The sequence below is a fragment of the Amblyomma americanum genome, chromosome 7 (assembly GCF_052857255.1).
Source record: "Amblyomma americanum isolate KBUSLIRL-KWMA chromosome 7, ASM5285725v1, whole genome shotgun sequence".
Lineage (NCBI taxonomy): Eukaryota > Metazoa > Arthropoda > Arachnida > Ixodida > Ixodidae > Amblyomma > Amblyomma americanum.
The window spans coordinates 21060622-21082317 of NC_135503.1; the positions used below are offsets into that span (position 1 = coordinate 21060622).

At 43.3% G+C, this 21696-nt stretch overlaps 1 protein-coding gene across 13 annotated transcripts in view; it reads left to right on the forward strand.

Annotated features, from left to right (window-relative positions):
- The window catches only part of PMCA (plasma membrane calcium-transporting ATPase 3), a 289652-nt gene that overhangs the window by 246328 nt on the left and 21628 nt on the right, over positions 1–21696 (forward strand). For 10 of the 13 annotated variants that reach the window (XM_077631439.1, XM_077631430.1, XM_077631438.1 and 7 more), the window contains one exon: positions 3890–4180. In XM_077631439.1, coding sequence (XP_077487565.1) covers positions 3890–4180 — 291 coding nt within the window. Of the gene's footprint in view, positions 1–3889; positions 4181–15674; positions 21692–21696 lie in introns of those variants that run through there. The other 3 variants (XM_077631441.1, XM_077631442.1, XM_077631443.1) reach the window with 1 other exon arrangement.

A 21696-nucleotide genomic window follows, 5' to 3' on the forward strand; every position in this document is an offset into this window, starting at 1 on the left:
GGATGATAGCACAGTACCGCCGCCTAGTAGCACGCGCGCCCAACCATGGCAGTTAGTTGTGGCCGCAGTCAATAGATGGTGATCGCTACGACAAGCAGACGGCTCGCGGCAGTAATTTTGGGGGTTTGATGTTTATGCGGGGGAAAAAAAAATTTTGATGGCCAATGTGGGGGGTGCGAGCATTATGCGAGTAAATATGGTATTGACATTTTTCTCCGTTTCGGTTTTCTGACTAGATGCTCACCTTGTGAAAAAAATTTCTTCATGACTATTTTATCTAGTTTGGCCCCATCTGTTTTGTTGCCTTCCTAGGGCCATACTAAGCGTCAAGACACACTTTGTTTTTAAATTTGTGAATTGTAAATTTCCTGTATAAGATTTTCTCATTCTAGATATGTCAGTAGACACTGCATCATAAAAATTCAAAGCAAAAATTTGTGCTTTGCAAAAAAAAAAATACTAAGAATGTCTTGACCTGTAGCACTCCAGTAGAAGTGCAGTGAATGTTGAATCAGCTTTCTGCCACATCTTCTTAACTCTGCACCCTTTTTACAGATTCAGACAAAAAATACATATTAGAAATTAATTTTCTAGATATGTGGCAGTGAAATTTTGAGAAAAAGTCGTAAAATTATTTCTAATGTGGTCAAAAAATTTCATGCAAATACATCATGAAATAAAAGAGATTTTTGCTGAAAACCGTGTCCCCCCTTTACAGTAAGGATGTCACAAGTTTGAACCGATTGGCAGGAAGATTTTTAAAGCCAATTTTCTCGGCAAGAAATGTGTTTATTGCTGCCGGACAAATGTCAGCATAGCCAGAAAGAGCCACAGAGTCCATTTTTACCGAGTACAATAAGTGGATGGAGTTGTCGTCAGTGTCCCTTTAATACATTCTTGGAGGATGGTTCTTGCCATGAAAGAAAGTCTTCAAAAAATTGTGATAGTAGTAACTGTGTGTCTAAGGGCACTGGCTATGTTGCACATAACGTTAATACAAGAATGAAGAGCCGGATACAAAAGAAATATGCACATGCACTACAGTGTCCTACGGATACAACACAGTATGATACGATATACAGACTATAAGACACATATTCAAATATTCAGCCATCTGCTGCACATACACAAACAGAAAAAAAACAAAAGAAAAACACTTTGCAATATCCACATGGTACAGATTTTAGTAAGGGATCTTGATTGCATTTGCAAGCAATGCGGTATCAGAACTGCGAAAAATTTCCGCATGTGGCCATGAGCGAATTTCCATCATGGGCTGTGCTGGACTGTTTTTAGCTGTCATAAGATGGCACCACATGTGTCATAATGGTCATTCAACACAAGAGCTGCCATTATATTGACAACACTCTTAGCGGCGATGCTTAAGGACAGGGGTTCTCAGTTTTTTTAGCCTCAGGAAACTTCAGTGGATTTAAAAAAGTGCTGAGGAACCTTGCGTCTTTTATCATCCATTCCTTCCTACCCAACATGCGTGTAAGAAGTGCAGGGCACCTCAGAAAGTACCCAAATTCAATTAATGACTGCCTATAATGTGAAACAGTCTGCTATAAGTGATGATAATTAAGCCTGTGTGAATAGTGGCTTTTTGGCTTGCAGTGAAAAATAATTTTCTTTGAATGATTTCGAAGCGAATATTCCTGGCACAAAAAAACAACAACAAACAAACAAAGGTTTAACGGCGCAGTAAGCATTTTCAGAATTGCGTATTTTTCTAACGCGCGAGGTTATTACATGAAAAACAGAAAATGTTCTGTCGGATAATTTCGGATATTCGAATGAATATCCGAAATTATCAAATAGTCGCGCAGGCCTAATGATAATATCATTAGACCCAAATTAAAGTGGAGAATAGAAAGGTAAGGGTTAAGGCATGTGTGGATTTTGGGTGCTGGGAGGGCCCAAGGGTTCTGCGGAACCCATTTTGAGAACCCCTGCTTTAGTGGTTCGTGAAGCTGAAACAGCCACATTGTCAACACGTTGCTTATCGTGCTGAGTGCACTCATGATAATGGTTGGCAAGGTGTGCAAGATGTCATTCCTTACTTGCATAAGTACAAAACAGTGATAAGAAGCTCACCAGTACAGATTGGCAGGACAGATAAGTATACAGCCCGATGCTGTGCTTTCATTTCCTTTTTGTTTGCGCCTGACATTTGTGAAGGATAGGCTACAAGCAAATGGTAAAACTGTCTCAGCCGACGTGTTTTTCTTCTGCCTGCCACAAGGGCTTTGGTACACTGCGTGTGATGTGCAAATATTTGTTATGCTGAAAGTGAGAGAAGAAAACGTGTGGTTCTCTTTGGAACTAAGATTTTGGAAATAAAAAAGATTTTATTACATTGCATATTTTTATATTGAGGTCTGACTTGTCTGTGGCATTTGAGTGAATGCAATGTGCGCAGACCGTTGCTATCAAGGCCATATGGCATGTGGAAGCCGCAGTTTGGGTTGAAGGGTGGGATGGGTTACCCTACATTGCCAGTTCAGGTGGTCGCACCACAGCATGTGCAGTGAGCATTGTGCTAACCTATGTTATCACACTCCTAGGAAATCATGTGCTTAGATGAGTAATAAGTGTTCTAATGCTGATACAAATCTGTGCTCAGTGATCTCTGCATAACTAGCCTCACAAAATAGTTTTCCTTAATCGCCGTGGTATCTTTGTCTTTATTTCCTTAGCTTTAGAATTAGATGGGTTGGATGCTTATAAACAAAGAGCATGCACTTCAGCAGTCATGATTCTGCTGTTCCAGCCAACAAAAACTGTTGAGTGTAATGACTTCAGTGTCATTCTCTGCTTGAGTAGAGCTGGACTCCTGTTCCCTGATGGTGGTTAATAATAATTGGGTTTTGGGGGAGAGGAAATGGCACAGTATCTGTCTCATATATTGTTGGACACCTGAACCGCGCCGCAAGGGAAGGGATAAAGGAGGGAGTGAAAGAAGAAAGGAAGGAAGAGGTGCCGTAGTGGAGGGCTCCGGAATAATTTCGACCACCTGGGGATCTTTAACGTGCACTGACATCACACAGCACACGAGCGCCTTAGCGTTTTTCCTCCATAAAAACGCAGCAGCCCGGTCGGGTTCGAACCCGGGAACTCCGGATCAGTAGTCCAGCGCCCTAACCACTGAGCCACCGCGGCAGGGCCCCTGATGGTGGTTTAGTACTGTTTTAAGGATGTTTACTTTTTAGAAAGTGTTGTCTGTGTATTCAGTGGCAAACAATGTACTTTTCATTTTCATTCTGTTCCATCTTACAGTTTGCTTTAGCCATTTAAAACTGTTTTACTCGCCATTGTGTTGTGGCTTGTGTTAGAATTTTTTCTTTTCACCTTTGTAAAAAGGGGGGCAGGGGAGGGTGTAGTGTTCAGAATGAGGTCCTTAAGTGCATTTGCATAGTGCACGTCATTAGTGAGCGGTGTGTTGTGTTGTGTGTAGGATTATGCAATTTCCCTGTGCTTTAGACAATTCAGTGTTGGTTTAATAGCGCGGCCACTTGACCTGCTAAGCCTGAAGCTTTTTTTGTTGTTTTTTTGCAGAGCAATGTCCAGTCTGAAAGCAGTGAACGTAGACATATTGACTTAACACACATGAGTGCTTAAAGTTTTTTGCAGCTTAGTGGAGCAGTGAGAAAGTTCTTTGATTAAGAGCTTATTACTTTCAGAACAGCTTTATGGCTGTTGTGGAAACTAAAATGTAATGCGTATCGGTGTGACCAATGCTTTGCTCCTTGTGACAAGCCAGTCGGAGATTTTGCCTAATGCATTGTTTGCATCTCCTTCTCTTTCGTCTCTCCTGGCAACCTCTGCGGGTGTTCACCACTGCAATGTGCGACAACCACCGCTGGGCACTTCGTCGTGTGCACCACAGGTGATAATAGTGCAGTACGGTAGCGTGTTTTTCCAAACGAAGGCCCTGTCCCTGGACCAGTGGATGTGGTGTGTGTTCTTTGGATGTGGCACACTGGTGTGGGGCCAGCTTGTGACCACCGTGCCGACCAAGCGCATCCCCAAGACCTTCACTTGGGGATCGGGCGCCCCCGAAGAGCTGCATGCCACAGCCTCGCTCGTCGAGGATGGCAGTTCGGGCTCCCTCTCACAGGATGTCAAGCGCACGGGCCAGATCCTCTGGATACGGGGACTGACCAGGCTGCAGACACAGGTGAGTGTGCAAGGGCTGCGTCTGACTCTCATGCGCCTTTCTTGCACCTTTTCTTCTCTAATAGAAAAGAAGGCTGTTTTAGCTGGCCCTTGTGCAGGCCAGGTGGACCTTTTTTCCCTCCTCCCTGCCTTCGTTTTCTTTTTCTCCTTGTGGAGCCTAAGCAAAAAAATGAAATAAAAAAGAGGATGCATTTCCAACCAGAGACAGTGCACAAGAAAAACTGCTACCTCAGTAAGGTTTCAGGCAAGGTGGACACTGAAATGCCTTTGGTACTCTGTGCCATACACTGCATTTAAGGTGGGCAATTAGTAGCTGAATAACTTGTGCAACTTATTTCATACAGCGTTTCTCAAGATGTGTTTACCTATGTCTGTCCCATGATATGCAGCAGCATCCAGTTGCTGCAATGATGTTGAGTGCAGAACACTACTCAGTGATGCATAGATGCCTTTAGGGCTCTAAAAGAAGATAGTCGCAAAATGTTGCCCGTGTAGTATTGTCTGTTGGTATCTTATGTAATGCTCTCGCAAACAAGGTGACGTCCTATATTCCTGCTGGATGCCTTGGTTCGTTGTGACCAAAAACTTGGCAGAGATCACATCTCGGAACAATGCTGTCATTTAGATGACAGCGTGCGTGTCCTCTCTTGTGTCCACTTCCAGTGTTGGATCTGGTTTAGAACTATGATTTGCAAGCAATTCGTTTTCACACGAGCAGAAAAGAAAGAACAGCTGAATAGCAGTTGCGTAAAATGAAATCGTGTGAACTCTGGAGATTTAAGCGCACTTTATGCAAATGGAGAAAGGTAAAAATGATGCAGTTACTTTGTAGCAGGCTGCAGTTGGGATTGTGCTGGTCTGACAAATGTGGATATGCATCCTCCTTTTGAGGCATTTGCCTTCCCTACCTTCCAGCAGGTGTTTTCTTGTTTTCGTTGTGCTCTCTTTCTCTGCCCTCTTCTCTGCTTCTGATCTCTTTCAATCTTCTTGTCTTTCTCTCTCTCTAACCTCTGTCATAAACTGGCATCCATATGGGGCTTGTCAGGACTCCGCACAGGCCACAAAATACTATTAACTCTTGTCAACGAGCTCTGCAACTTATAGGGTTGCATACTAGAATCAGATCTGGTGGGCACTATATTCTTGGCTCTTTTTTTTTTTTTTTCAAACTAGTGCTGGTACCTTACAAAAACAGATAACTGCTGTCTAGTTTCACGTTAGTCAATGGTGAGAATATTGAAGCATTTGTACTGTTCCAGCTGTTAGTGTTTGAGAAACAATAGTTCCTATTCAGGACTCCCTAATGTTTTTTTGTTTTTTTCGAGGCTGCTAAGTTTTACTACTCCTGCTACCAGCAAGCTGTTTGTAACCAGGAATATAATTATGAGCATGTGACAGGACCAGACTTTGTTTTAAATGTGAGTTTTGTGGTCTCTGTTTTGTGAGGTGAGTGCTACTAAATTGAGCGCAATGCCTCTCACCTCTGTTGGTGCACAAGAGCAAGCTGCTGTACAGAATTGTGTAGTAGGGGTCCTTGTCTGTTTATGTGCTCATGACCTCCTCCACATGTTAGTTACACATGCAAGCCCTGTGCGGAGTCCGTCATCCCCAACAGTCACCCAAATTTGGTATATGCTACTTTCCAGAGCTCTAGTAAGCTGCTCCACCTTTAGTGTAGAACTGGATGGAATTTGCATAGCTGCTTAGGCAAGGCTTCTGCTTCGTAAAAGGCTAGCTGACCTTTAGCCTTTGTGATGAATGATGAGATTGGGTTACATTGTATACAGCTAGCAAATATTTAAGGTGCTGTAGGGTAGTCAGGGCTGTAGCCTAGCAGTAGAGCAGTAGGAGATAGGCGCTATTGAATTTGGACTGTGCTTTGACAAGCTCAAGGCACGCAAGATCTAATGCTACGAAATTCAGGGCACTATAGTGCTTACTGGGCATGCACTGGATTGGAGTAGGTGCTCTTCGTGAATATGCCTAGGGGTTAGCTTGGTACTAAGTTTTCTTTTGCTGTCTTTTTGATTGCCTGAGTCATGGTGGAAATGATCTGCCATTGTAGTAGGTACTTCGACGCAGTTAACTGTTGAGGTCCCAACAGCTGGTGTTAATTAAAGAAGAGCACCTAGCTTGTCCCGCCGCTGTTTCTCAGAGTTTGCAGTGCAAGTCTGCTTTGTATCGGAAAAATCTGTAAACTCCCTTTGCGCTGGCACATGTGATGACAGGATACTTAGATTATGTAAACAGGTCATCGTTGAAAAGTTCATTGTCGAAGTAACATGCACTAAGCCATTGCTTTCTACCTTGTTTTTATCGTAAATTTGCACACATATATAGTGTATAGAAGTAATGTGTACCTACATATATGCAATGCACATTGTGATGCTTCTATTTCTAAGCTATGGCCTGAGAGTGAATATGCACAAGAAATGTGCCAGCATTGAACTAGTGCAATACAAGTTGGAATCAAAAAAAGGAAAAACTGAAATTTAGCTTTGAAAAAATGTTTATCACTAACCAAAAACTGACATAGTGTTGTCATTAGAGGCATTGTGCTCTTAGAAACGCATTTTTGATGGTCTCCCTGTGTGTGTATTTGGCAGAGTCTGCATGGTCGTTTGCTGTGCAGTTGTAGCATGTGAAGACTTATGCACCGTGTGGAGGGATGTTAACCTCTCTCCATTCCCATTAGCTGCCTGGAAGTGCAAGTGTGGCACCTGTGTTGTTGTTGACAGCACACATAAAAAAGTGCCTCTGCAAACCAAGCTTATCCCAGTGCAGTGTTTGCGCCGCCTGTAAAAAGGTGGTGCACGTCCTGTTTGGTGCCTCTCAGAGTGTGTTGCTACTGTAGTCTGTGGTCGTTTTTAGTTTGTGTGCACAGGTGTGTGTCCGTATGTGTGTGTGCGTGTGTGTGTGTGTGAATGCAAAAGCATCTGGCTGTGCTGCATCTTGCCCACATCTATATTTATGCGTGTGCGTGTGTGTGTGTGTGCAGTGAAGGAATGCCTTCTTAGGCCTACAAGCTTTATCCATGAGATGTGCAGTTTGAACCCCTAATGTGCACACTGTGCTTGCCTGTGTGCATCTTAGACTATCTGCATTGCTGTTTTTATTTCTCTGGTGTGTTGACAGTGCAGTGACTAGGTGCACCATCATCACCCCATGTCCCATGTCACTGCACCAAGCCTTTGCAAAATTGAATTTGCGAGGCTCTTGGCATAAGGCTTTGATTAGTCTAGAGGGGCTGGGGTGGGGGCGTTGTAAATGGGGGAATTGCTGCGCCATTTGAATGTGGGGCTCTTGTTTTTCGGGTGCCCACATGTGCTGGCACCGCTGTATACCGTTCGCCTCCACAGTTGTTGGAGACGAGAGCTGCAATTACCTGTGCCTGGCGTTTCCTCTGCCTTGTCCAAGGATAGGCACTGTCCCGAACTAAATGAAACTGCCTACTGGTTAGCATTGGCCCTGCTCAAGATGCGGCTAAATCGAATGGTTTTCTTTTCAAAGGCGCCATGATAATGAGAACACGAAATAAGCAGAGCAGACACCTCTGCAATCAAGAGCTGCTCTGTGGTATTCTGCAAACATGCTAACATGGTCATAGCTTCAATTCATAGTTGGGAATACAAATGAAATCGTAGAGTTTTATTTTGCTGCCATGCTGTAATTTCTCCTTGCTGTTTTGCTTGTATGTATGCATAGTTCCATCTCTCTGTGTTTTCCATCTCCCAAAGCCTCGGCTCTTGTAGCTGAGTGCAAATGATACACGACAGGCTGGCTTGCCTGTTTCTCTGTGGTGCCATTATGTGTGTATATTCTTGCTCACTTGGCTCTCCTAGTGTTGTGACTAACAACCTCCTTCTCATATTTTTTTTTCTTTTTGCATTCTGCGGGAGACAGTTGAGCATCTCACCGGTTAAGAATGAGGCCAGAAAATTACCTGCCCACTAACTCCTGAGCTTGGATCAGGTTATCAGCATGGAACTCTGGTGCACTATAGGCAAATCTATTAACCTGGTGCGTGTGCCAAGTATTTCAAGATCGTAAGGATTAACGGCAGCCTCTGGACACATTGCAACCAGAAATTGGCTTTGATGAGCTTGTAATTAGCTGGCTCAAAGCTGCACAATTAGTTAAACTGCTCTTCACGAATCTCTGTACTTGTATCTCCTTGCTAACAAGAGGTCGCATGTTTGGTTTGATGGCCTCTTGATAGAGGCACATTTTTCTGTAATCAAACACTTGCCATTATTTTATGACTGAGTCACGGCCTCACCAACCTTTCTTTAAATGCAACCTACAGAAGAAATTGAGTAATCTGCTTGCTTACATTACTTGTCAGGTCTGTGGCATTCTTGCTCTTAACTGCTTGAAATGCTCTACTAATGAGGATGTGTAGATTATTACCAGCTTTCTTACTTTATGTAATGTGTGGCAGAGAAAAACTGTGCACCTGGCGGTGGAATTTTCCATTTGCCCTTTACAACAGGAAACCGTTATATCCTGCACTTTTTTTTTTCACTTGTCAGTATTTTTTGATGCAAGCATATTTGGCTTGCATTCTTTTGTGATGGTTTGATTTTTGCTGTGCTTTTCATTTTGGCTTGGCTTATGCAGGGTTTTTATGGTGTAAATGTAGTAGTGTTTTTATTTTGCTGCATTAACTTATCATGTTCCAACAACTGCATCATATATAAGATATTTTTGCACACTGTTTGTGTGGCAAGTAGTTTAAGTTAATGCAATGTGTACATAGCGCGTTTATGATGGAGAGCTGTTTTGCATACTCTGTTCATTATCAGACTCTCACGACAATCATTCTTGTTTAGCCGCTTCTTTTTGTTTATCTTATCTCAAACTGCATTGCTTCTCACTCTTTCCAATTTTTGCTGTTATCATGGCAGTCGCAAGAAAGAGGGAGTTATATTTACTCTATAGCTTTGCTGCAGTTACATATGAACTTTAGTGTTTTAGCCGGCTTCATGGTGACTCCGTTCTATATCTACTATACCCTGTTAAAATGTTCGCAGCAAAATGGAACTCAACTTTAACATTGTGATTTGTAGTTGCATAAAGTGTAGCTTGTGAAAAGGCCTCTTTTGGCAATTATGAAATGTTTGCGTTGAGCTGGGGCAGAATGCAGTAGAGTAGTTGTCTACCTTTTTTGTACTACTCAACCTGTTTCCCACTGAAGCAGTCATTGTAAATGTCTGTATTTTTTTTTTGTTCTTTTGCAAGTAGTTTTCACATTGTAACTCCTGTACTTGAGACTAATACGCATTGTGTTTTTTAAAAAAGTCTGTTTGTATTAACATCTTGTTTCTAATGTGCATGTCTGCACTTACCTACGGTTGTCTTATTTTACAAGCAGCCTGCCATCAGACTTGAAGTCCTTACTGATGCATCATGATTTTGACAGGAAGAAGCTAGTCAGTGCATAGAAAGGGCAAGAAAAATTGTGAGAAAGTTGGTGCATTCAACTGCAGGTACTAGTCACAAGCTGAGCTTGCTAAGGAAGGTCATTTTTGTGCTTCACTAAATTAAGCATTCTGTAGTGCCTTTACTTTTGCGACCTACTGACGCAGCCTTGGGCTTAATGCCTTGGTGTGTGCACGGTACAGAGGAACCATTTATGTGGCCCTTTTTTAACAAAACAAAATAACATCCAAAGTTGGCTGTTTCACTAGTTCGTTGATGTAGCTGCCTAGTTTCACACTTATTAATGTCATTTTTTTGTCAGTGTTGCAGCTCATTCACAGGAAGAAAGCTTTATTACACCAGGCTATGTAAGTTTAAAATCTTATTTGAAAATGCCATAGAACCTTCGTCTTAGGGCTGGCTTCTTGCATGCTGTGGTTCTGCCTCCTTACCTAACATCACTGACCGCTCTTCTTTGTTGTCTACCGTTTTACATGCAGAGAGAGTTCTCATGCAATGTATTATGCAGAGCTGCAAGTGCTCAGAGGCACTGCGGCTGTCGTGACGGGCTGGCTAAAATGTAAATAAAGCAGGTGGCATATTTTAAGGGGTTATGGTAGCTTCATCTCGCAAATTATTTTATGTTTACTCCTGTCTTTTGCGAAGATTGGAAGCGACGTGAGAATAATGGATTTGCTATGCGCCTTCTGTACATGGGTTTTTTTTTAAGTATTGTGGTGCCACCTGGTGGTGGCAACCAGAGAAGTTGTCTTCACCATACATACTAAGTAGGCTCTTGTCTCGGGCGTAGCGCCAATCTTGCTGGTCCTCTGTGCGGACTAAAGCTTCTTCCCACCTTTCCTTACTGCAGAAAGACTTCAAATGTACGACAATCCTCACTGTGTGTCATCTGTGGCCAGTGTTCAAAATCAAATGCCCATCCACATTCAGAAGTACCAAAAGCAGGTGCAAGCTGCATGCTGTTTCAAAGCATTGTTGTCTTCGCTAATATTGAATCGTAAACTGCCATGAGTAGGAAGGTGACAGTCCCTATGCTCGAGGTTACTTGTTTCTTTCAAAGTTGTTTCCAGTAAGGTGGTGAGCGTGCATTCAGTAGTCACAGAGTACTAAAAAATCTGGAGGTAGTGAAGGCAGGCAATGTGATGTTAATGAGTTTCTACGTGCCAGAGTATAGCTGTGGGCTACGCTGCACACCGTGGTGGAGGGCTCCAAAATAATTCCAACCACCCATAGTTGTTAAACGTTTACATGGGCATTTTGCCGTTTCGCATTCGTTAAAATCTGGCCATCGTAACCGGTATCAAACACACAAAATTGCGGACAGTGAAAAAAGATTGTTGAAAGGTACAGCTAATTTGAAACTTTCAGTTTCTATTTGAATGGCAAGGCAGTACGGCAGCGCGTAGCATTTTATGCATTCATGTTTAATACCTGATAGTAATGGTGGCAGTATTGCAAGTGGCTCAGGGAAAAAACATCGGCATGTGCTATGCTCTATTAGTGCAGTGTAAAAAAAAAAAAAAAGCGCCATCAGGGTAAGTTTAATCCTTAACACTCTCTCTCCCCCCCCCCCCTTTGCATGTTGTTAGAAGTGCAAGTTCACACACAAAAAAAAGGGTAATTTAATGGCAGGATGGCAGAGTAGCTGACCAAGATTCACACGTTTTTACTCGAAACCTTTCTGTGGGGAGCACGGGTGCTGCGATTATGGGATTATGGCATGGTCCATATGTGAACTCTGGCACGGATTCAGTTTATGCGCAATTCTTCGTTTGATAGTGGCACAGATGCATTGTGTATTCCTCAAGAGCACGTGTGGCCAGTTGTTGAGGGGCGGGTACTTAGTGGGCTAACCAGAATCCCAACCGATGTTCCCCCACTGCACTACTGTCTGCACCTGATTTTGCTCACGAGCTCGACTTTGTTAATTGGAAGTATTTCTGTGCATTTGTGCTCATAAGAGAACTCGTTTAAAGCTTACACAAACAGTGGCAACGTGTCTCGACTCCCTTCACACCTTGTACTTCGATATACTGTTTTTCAGGTTTCCGAGGCTTGTGAGGCCTGAAAAATTTTTCAGTGCCCGAAATTAGTTGAAGGCTGCAGCTTAGCGCACTCTAAACTTCAGGGTTCATCACAGTTGCGTGCTTTCATGATTGGATGAGGCAGTTTTGTACAGTTCAAGGGCGAGCTTTTACCACATAACAATCACTTTTTGACTGCAGTTTTTATTGCACTCCCCAGCAGTGCAAGAAGTCTGTAGGCACAAGGAAGGAAAGATAAGGTTATGTTTGGTTTTGGGCTTCAGTGCTTTTTGAACGGCTTGTGAGCCAGGTTTAATTTATTGTTTCAATATTGGCAAATGCTTACAGAGTTCTTTCTTCAGTGAAAGGGCAGCAGAGCATATTCTTATACCTGATCGTGAGAGCTCTCTCTGCATGTCTTGTTATTCAGCAGTAGGGGTAGTTTGTGAGCATTTGTAGATTAGAAGGTCCTTCTGCTTGCTTTGTTGTATTAAAAGTGTAGAAAACTTTTTCTATCTTTCTTTCTTTTTCTATTGCAATAGGCACCGGCAGAGAGGTTCAATTTCAAGAGTGCTTTGAAACAGCACTGTCATTACTTGGCTCATTTATGCTCATTGAGCCAACAAGCAACAACTTGCAGTTGCACTTTAAAAGTTCAAATGGTCATTTCTGTGTGCAGTTATATTTGCAGAGTGACTCAGGAGCATGCAGTTCTGAATTGAGGCATTGCCAGCACCGTATTCTCAAACAGCTTGTGAAATCCTACCAGTTGTAATTTGGGGAGCGGGGCACAAGATCAGCATAAGATCAGCATGTATGGCTTCTAATTCTTTCTAAGTGAGGTTTTCAAGCATCTTGTGGCAGTGTGGTAGACGCAGTGTTTTGGCTCTTTGCTTTGAGTTGACTAAATGAGTGGCACAGCATCCAGTGCCCGGAGATGGACGTGGTTTCTCAGTGTTGAGTGCCTGTCAGACCAGTCATGTCAGAGGAAGATTGCCAGTCAACTTCATTGCCAAAAGAGGGTTATATCCACAGGCACATTCAGAGTTGATAGCTTGGTGCTGTTCAGTGCTTCACAAAGCAACTAAGGAGCGTCTTATAAATGTTGTTCTACTTCAACTACTACAGTTGTGACATCTCTTCTTGTATCGGCATCCTGAAAAATCAAGCTGTTATCCATTAGGCTGTTGACCCAATGCCATATCTAAAAACTGCATTCTGGCTCTTGTTACGGCATTGTAACGTTTCACTGAGAACAGTGCTTTTGAGCTAGAAAAGGCCAAAAAGTGAAGTATGTACAGGTATTGTTGCCAGCAGGAAACTATGACGGTAAAATTTTTTATCATGGACTTCTGAGGCTAGGCCACACTGTCATCTGCTGCAAGCCAGTGGTCATGGAGTCCATAAAAGACCTGGCGTCATTCGTCAGTGTCATGAGTCTGATTTGAATAGGGGAAAAAGGTATTCTATTGCAAACCTAAATTTCTCAGCTTTTGGTGTTGAACGAATGTGAGCAGAGCCACAGAAAGCCAAGCAATTGGATTTTACTAAGAAAAAAAAATTGGATAGGAGTTCCGTTCTGTGTCCCTTCAGGCACAGTGTGCTTAAAACTATGGGGAAAAAACTCAGTAGCAGATATTCAGACTGGTTGCGGGATGCACACAGAAATTTGAAGGGTTATGCAAGGGAGGCTCAAGGGTGGCTTTATGAATAGAATTCAGGGGTAGCAAAAAGTATCACAACTTTGTTTAGGAGATAGTGCATTGTTACTGTGCATATATACTCTCAGAATATCGGATGAGGGACATATGCTGCAAAATAAACGGTACGGCTAGCCATTGCGTGATTGACAGGCACCAGTCATTTAGCAGTCCTTGTCCGAGTATCGAAAGTGACACTCTAAACCATCTGCTCCATCTTTTACCACTGGTGTGAGTACCTCTCTGTATTAATTCTAAGCATGTCTCCATCTGCTCAGGCAAGTGTTTATCTTCATCTTGCGCCCATTTTCTGCTGTTTCAAGATTCGATTCTCCACCCCCCCGCCCTCAAAAAGAGCTTAAAAATTCAGGGTGATGCCCTGCAGAGAGAGCTCAGTTTGTATCTTTGTAGAGATGAGACTAATTCACGCAAACAGCCAGTAAAAAGGTTATTGGATGATAACTAAGTTATCACATGTATTGCAGAAAATCGCAAGACCATGCACATTCAGTGTGTGCATACTACAGTCGCCTACATGTGAATTGGGACAGCATTTTTCAATACGTTGGCATGCCATCTTGTTTTTCTCAAAAGCTGAACTAAGTGGAAGTGCTTTGCAAAATCATAGTTCAGCCTTGTGTCCACATTATGACCCCCCCCCCCCCCCTTTTCTCCAAGCCTTCCACCTTGAACCTGACTATGACTTTCTGGGATTTTGTTGCAGATGCTGTTTGTGCACATTGTGGTCGCAGCTAAGAAGGAGCCTGATTTTTTAGGAGTGTTCATCCTGAGAGTATAACCGCTAGGCGTATTAACAGCACAATTTAGCTGGGTTATTAGCCATTTGAATCAAGGCTTTGTCATGGACCTGCTGCCTCAGTCGTGGCCTCATTTTTCTCCATTTGTTGTCTCATCTCTTTGCACTCTGTAACGTAATAATTCATTGTAGGACACGAAACCAATTCATGCTTGTTTCATAGCCAAGCTCATGGTCCTTCCCAACTCATTAAGTGCTTTGAACAAACTTGTTTTAACATGGATTTTTCATAGGGAAAAACAAGAGCTTCAGACAAGTACTGTGCCCTTATTGCAAGCTTTTCACGCTTCCAGTTCCTCTTGTCAGTGGGGACCATCCAGTGAGTTGGGTGTACGTACTTGGTGTCGAAGGCAGGAAATGAGGAGCTGAAATGTGGGGTTTTCAACTGTCTGTGGCTTAACCTTGGGAAATGCCTTAAAATAGCACTGTACACTTGATGCATCAATGCTGATGTGCTAATTTTAAGCACTTGTTCCAAATGCTGTAGAGCATTTGAATGTAGGAGTAAAAAGCTTAACGTGGGTTCTGCATGCACATTAATAGCTTGCCATGCGTTTGCCATCCCCACACCAGGAATGAACCCCTAGAGCTGGCTTTACTCGTCGGTATTTACAGTCGCTATGTGACTATTTTTTTAGATGCAGTGAAGAAATCGAAGGCTGTGCACGGTGTTCTCACCTAACAAATCAGGCTTCTTCCTTTCAGAAATGTATTACTAGCTTGTGTGAGCACTGAATCTAAATCTGGGGCATGAAATGCTTTGTCCCTGTGATGCCTCCGGAACATGCAGCATTTTGCTCAACACTGCTGCAGACATTACTGTCAAGGTATAGTTAGCTGGTATTGCTGCTGATGGTGATATGCCAAATGGAAGAGTCTATACAGTTCGGGCATACAGGTAGCACTATTCGGTGCCAGCTTATATACAATTGCCAGCCAAACAGTCATAAAAGTTTGTGGGGTGTATGTGCTTCAGATCAGAATTATTGTGGCATTGCCATGGAGCATACAAGTCTTGTTATACTTACAGGCATTTTGAGTTACTGGCTTGCTTGAGAGTGCCAAATTTTTTTCTGCCCACCCACATTCCGTAAAGTTTTGCTGTAGGCTGTACCTCTGTACTGCTGTTAGCTTTCAAAGAAAGGATAGGTGTTTGAGACAGAAAATTGGAACAGGTTGAGGAATTTTCGGAGAAACTTCAGAGCTTATTTTGGCCAGCTCTGGCTATCTGCTGGCACAGATTGGCCATTTTTTAATTTTGAAAATTTTTCGTTTCTTTAATTTTTAAATTTGAAGTTGAAGCAAACTTTAAAGCAGCTGAAGCAGGAAGACAGTTTGAAGCAATAAGCTTACTCGGCGTGAAGTTTAGGAGAGGAGGCAAACGTTTGCAGTGGGAGCTAAAAGCATTTCATGCTTGATGTTCATCCCCACTTTGTTGCGGCACTCACGCTTTCTAGTGGTTGTTCCTTCACGTGTGTGCGTGGTTCGTGCCCGGCGGTTGTGTTTCTGCAGAACCCAGCTCCTGAGCTGTCAGGAGAGAACATGGATCTGCTGAGTGGAAGCTTAGCGCAGCTCCGACGGTTTTCTGCCGCAAGTCACCAAGGCCCTGATGACGTGGTCAACGTGGCACCATCAGTAGCTGCCCGCTCTTGGAAGGCTCATTACAGCTCATGAGTGTTCAAAATTCTTTCCCGAGTTGTAACATTTGTGCTGCGCATCGACTGAGCGCTCGCACACGCTTCCTGAACATTTGCAGTGAGCACTGTGCAAGTGTGGATGGTACCTTTGGCACTGTTGCGGCTGCGTCGTCAGCTTCTTGAAGAGAGGACTGCGCCTGTTTTATGTTCCCTATTTCTTGTTGCATGTTCGTTGTCGTCAAGTCCTCATTGGCACTGTGGCGTTCTACATTGACATTGCTTCCCAATGTTGCAAGACATAAATGTAGCAAGACTTTCCTCAATGCCTGCTTGTAATTTTCGTCTTGCGTGGAAGACCACTTCTGAAGTTGTGAACTTTAAGTTACTGCTCTCATTATTGCTTGCATTTTTCTCTCATTCTGTACAGATTAGGGTCATATTTCCCTGCACTAATGTTGCAGCACTTGGAAGATTACCTTTTGAAGGCATTTCTATCTCAGTGTTCAAAGCAGAGCAGTCATTTTCAATTTTGAGAATGAAACACCTTATGCGTAAGGCACTGTATAATCATCGTTCTATCTAAATTATTAGGCTTTGTTGCTTGAGCAATAGAAAGTGATGACTGTTGAGATTTTTCAAGTATCTCTGATGCATGTGCAGTTAATTACTCATCAATTTTAATCGTCTCTTTGGAATGTCACCAGTGTACTTGAGCACTAATGTTTGCTTCTTTCTTTTTATAGGCTGTTGTAGTTAAGTAGTTGTTGGCTGTTTATTGAGGTTCAGATAACTTGTAGACACTGTATGCACATTAGCCTGGGCTGTAACGAGAATCACATGATTCCTTGAGATTGAAACCTTGACTTGTCAACTTGACACTTACCTTGGTGTCACTTTGGTGGTGTACTTTGTGCTTTGTCAGTATTCCCAACTGTCAGCTGAAACTGTGACCATGTTTTCTTATACCTGAAAAGGTTGTGGTACATTACGTAGTTTCAGTAATGCAGGACCATAAACTCTTAGCGACCATGATTCCTACTTAGGGTGCACCCTTTGCAATGTGTGGGGCACTTGTGTTGGGCGTGGCAGAGTGATCCGGCTGTGTTAGGATCATTTGTGACTTGAATTTGTATTGGGTATTGTGAACATCATTTGAAACTCAGCGTCCAAGTGCTACTGGGAGAGTGTGACCTTTCAATATTAAAGTACCATTTTTTATTTTTTGTCTCAACATGTCTTCCCCTAATGCAGTGGTGTGAAGAGAAGGTCGTTAATAGGCAAATGTTCCCGTTAACATGCATAGCTTGCTGCCCTGAACCGACCCATTTTTTTCGCCACTGGGGGTACTATATGGGTACCTCTTCCCCATCATGAATGTGCTTAGTTAATGTCTGTATGGTGTGCCATGGCCAGTCAGTGCGATTTCCGAGTCAGGTGGCGCCGCCACGTGCGGCAGATGCGGGCACTGTGGCTCGCCCCTCGCATGCACACATCTCACACCGATGGAGTGTGCGCATGGGGTGCAGTCGCGACTTTCACAGTTTATAACCTCTTTCTTTTTTTTCCCCTTCCCCTTTCATCAAAACGAAGTTTCCTGCTACTTTTGTCATCATGATTGACCATCGGGGGCTGGCATCTCTCGGTGGGAACGCGTCGTCGGCAGATGTGCTGCTCGCGGCATTCGTATCTTACGCGGTCGAAGAAAAGCAGGCGGGTTGAGTGGTGGGGTGCAGTCTCTCTCTCTCTTTTTCTCTCACTCTCTTCCAGTCTTTCTTATCCTACTACACCCTCCGTTGCTTCCCCCCTTTGGGTCCTGCACTGTGTTTCCATTCCCATTCTGTCCTTCTACTGCACTGCAGGCATCATTTTTCCTCCTTCCCGTTTGTTTATTTTTCTTGTGAAACGTGTTGTCACCGTACTCCTCTTGGATGACCATCCTTTCATGTGATGTGCTTTTACATTCCTTTCTCCGGTCAGCTTTCCTGCCTCCTTTTACTCTCTCTGTGGTTCTTCAGCCTGACTGTCCACAATGGTAGGCAATGAATGATGCCCTACACCTGTCCTGCAAATATCAGAACGTTCAGCGTTCAGCAACGCTTACTGAGGTCACACCCGTAGGCTGTAAGACAGAGCCATTTCAGCACGGTGCAAAGAAGTACAAAAAGAAAAGTGGCGTTTACACTATCCTGGGAAAAAAAGGCATCTGTGGAATAAAAGAAAACAAAAAAAAAGTATGCACTGAAGAGAGACCTTGTTGAAGATGTGTTGAAGAGGTTCCTCTGAAGAGACAAACAAGAAATGAGGGCATAGTGTTCTACATGTGGCACTCTAGGGTTGCAGTTGAAGAGGACAGCTTTTCAGCAGCCAGTGGATTGGAAATGCCTGGGAATTTTAGTCCATTTGGGGCAGTGTGGACATTTAGCTCTCCGTTCCCTTGCACAGTTCTCAAGACAAGCTCTTGAAGAGAGCTGCTCTTATTGGATCGCAGACTGCTGCATCTCTACCCTCTCTCTGTCTCTCTCCCTATTTCATGTTCCTTCCTATTACCTGTGTCTTACCTTCTCTGTAAATGTGTCTTGTTATCCAGTCTGCCTCCCTCCCAATCCTGTTTATTTTTATTTTCTCCGGCAGTTTCAGCCCTTCCGCATGCTTTTCAGAGTGGCGCATCCCAGTTTGTTTTCAGTTCATTAGTATAGTCCTTGTACTCGTTTAGTACACAGCCCTACCTGCTCATTTCCACAAACCTTTCTTCCTTTTTTTTTTAGTTACTCTTCTCTTTTAGACTTTTAGAAGCACAGCCCTTCCAAATTCGTTCCTGACCATTTCCTCACACTGACATACAGGGACAAAAAGAATGCTCTCTTATTTTGTGCTGCTGACGTCGTGTTTTAAAATGCAGAATTTTTTTTGTTAGTTTCAAATTCCCTGTGTAATGGTGAAGTGGGCTTCGAATTGCATGTAATGAAGAGCGCTCTTTAATTTAATAGCCATTTATTTGCACATGCGAACTTCTTAATGCAGATGCAGGTAGAGTATTTCGTTTCACCTGGATTTTCTTTGGTCTGCTTGTTATGCTGATGAGATTAAACAGCTGCCACTAATAAATGCAGCAAGTGCTGTACTGAATGCCAAAGCATCTTGCTTTGACAAGAGCATATTCTGGCACCAATAGTGCTATGGTGACCTCCTTAATGAATGTAATCAGTTAATTGTGGAACCTTAAGCATTCAGAATATCTTATCAAACCTGTGTGTAGTGTTTCTAGGTTTTAGGCCACTAAGCACAACTTGCTACGAAGAAAAGGAGCAGCAGCAAAAAAAAAAAATTTTGTTGCTAATTGTCGAGGCATTTTGGCTTGTACTCAGTTCTGCCTCATACTCAAAATTGCTACTTCTCTCCAAGGTCTTGAGCAGGACTGTCCAGTAAATTTCTGCAAAAAGAATCTATTCCATGAACGGGTGATTTTTTGATGTGTGAACCTGTGACAGTGTGGTATAAGTTGACCCTTTTTGTTGGTCCGGGCCATAATTCTCGCGCACCTAAAGTTGTTTAAAAACTCGTACCCTCTTATATGGAAAGAAATATGGTCTTCAAGTGTTTTGGCAATCAGTACAGATAGCTTTACCATGCTGCATTATTAGTGCCGCTTTTGAAATGTTCAGATGCAGTGCACTCTGACGGGCCATTTCTATTGCTTGTTTTCTTGAAGAATGAGGACTTCTCCTTTGAGTCTACCCCTGCTCTTTGTTGTAAAAGCTATCATGCATAGAGGCATGTGTAACACACACCCCACCACTGCTTGCACAAACAGCTCTGGCACGTTTCTCCCAGAGCTGAGCAGCTGTGTGGGCTGTTCTTTTTTTTTTTTTCCTCACATGAGCTGAAACTTACTGGCCATTACCATACATTTTTTCACTCTTATGTTTGCTTTCTTGCTGCCTGTAGTCGCGAGGAGGACACTGCCAGCGTGTTATGTGACAACACCTACTTACCCGACTGACGATACTTACTGGTCTATGCCAACACATACAGTTCATTAACATGGCACATACTCCTCCTCTTCCCAGTTGCCTGTATGCCTTGCTTTTGGGCTAGATGGGATGACATGGTGATCACAGTACCTAATACATGCAAAGACTGCCCAGGGCTCTGAGCAACAAGTGGGGGGGAAAAAAAAAGTTACCTGCGGGAGGCCAAAGTGGGAAAGAGGTCCATGTCTTCTCCATGCGCTGTCAAACTTGATACCACCACATCCATGTGCAACAGGCCAATATTTCAGTGCCATGGGACAAGCCTGTGTACCTACCAACAACCACTGCATCCTGTCTGGCACACATTTTCAATACAGAGAAAGCATGCATGGTGCTCATATTTAAACACGGCTCTCTCGCTCTCTCTCACTTTGTTTTTTTTTTTTCTTGTTACCTACTGCTCCAGTCAGCACAGCTGCCTTGTTTACTAACTCCCAGGCTTGCACGCTTTAGATTTGACTTGTTTTTCTTGCTTTGAGCCTTTACGTGAGTCGAACACTGATCCCAGTAGTCTAACGTTAATTTCCTGTAATGATTTTTTCTATTTTATTTTATTTTGTTAATGTTGTTGACCTTTTGTGACTTTGGTTTTGGTTTGTTACTGACCATTACTGCCATGCTTTGTTTGCAAAGGCAAAGGCATCAACAGCGTTTTGTGTTTGTGGTCACTGATTACACGTGCGTTGTATGAGACACCTGTTTTCATTCATTTGCACCTGTGTGAAGAAACAAAATTACGTTTGCTTTCATTTTTGTTTTGTTTTGCTTTTTCTGTGGCAGAGAGAGATGCATGCAGCCATGGTCTTCGTCTCACTGTTTCTGTTTTTATACTACAGTGCTGCTTCATCGTTTATTGCTCACGCTCTCTTTTTGTGCTTTCAGTTGTCCGTTTGTTTGCCACTGTCCAGCTTTTGCTTCTGACACCGTGATAAGCAGAGTTCAGAGCAAGAAAACCAACAGTTATGTTTTCCTTTCACTCACTCAACTTCTGCCCACGTGGCAACAGCAGTCTGTCCTGTTCTTTTGTTTCCCTCTTATGACCTTGCCTAACAAAACTAACGCTATGCTTGCCAGCTGTGGGCACAGGTGACACTGCAAAAACACTGCCTTTTGAGGAAATGGTCAGGTACTGAAAAAGAAGGTCTCGCTACTTTCGGAGTGAAGATGCCATTTCTTTTTTCCTCGGTGCACATGCCACAAGTAGTTGGGGAGCCTAGGAGGGTTTTCATTGTTGCTGTTGGCTACATGCGCTTTCCATACTTAGACAGACTGACTGTTTCCTCTGTGAAAATTGCCAAGTTTGAAAGGAGCCTGCGCCTGTGCGGCAACACAAGACCATGATGGTTAACTTGAACAAATGTGTGCAGCATTTCTGTCTGGAGACTTGAGTGAACCCAGAGTACTGCCTCTGCTGTGAAGTATGGCAAGGATTATTAGTGTCTTCGGCTGCCTTCATTAAATGTTAGGACTTCCTGCATGCAGTCTTTTAAAAGAAGCATGCCCCGTTGTCATTGGCTTTAACAGTGTTAGCATTAAAACTGCTGGCCTCCAGCACAGTCTCAAAGTCCAAGGCCTGCCTCAGCCTGTGTTATATCAGGCCTGCACGTTGTGCAGCACACAGTCTGCAGGACGAGAGAAGAGGCTCCTTGGCTGTGCACAGAGGAAAAAATAAAGTGCGGCGTCAGTAGACCCTGTCGTTGTGACTTGTGCATCTGGTTTTTATTTTTGGTGTCGTTTTTTTCTCTCACTTTTCTTCCCCCCCGGCCCCCTCTCTGGCCGTCCTCTCTTTCCCCTCCCACTCTTTTTTCCACCCGTGCCCTCGAAACGTGCGAAACTGGTGGATGGGCGCGGCCTGCCGCAACCACG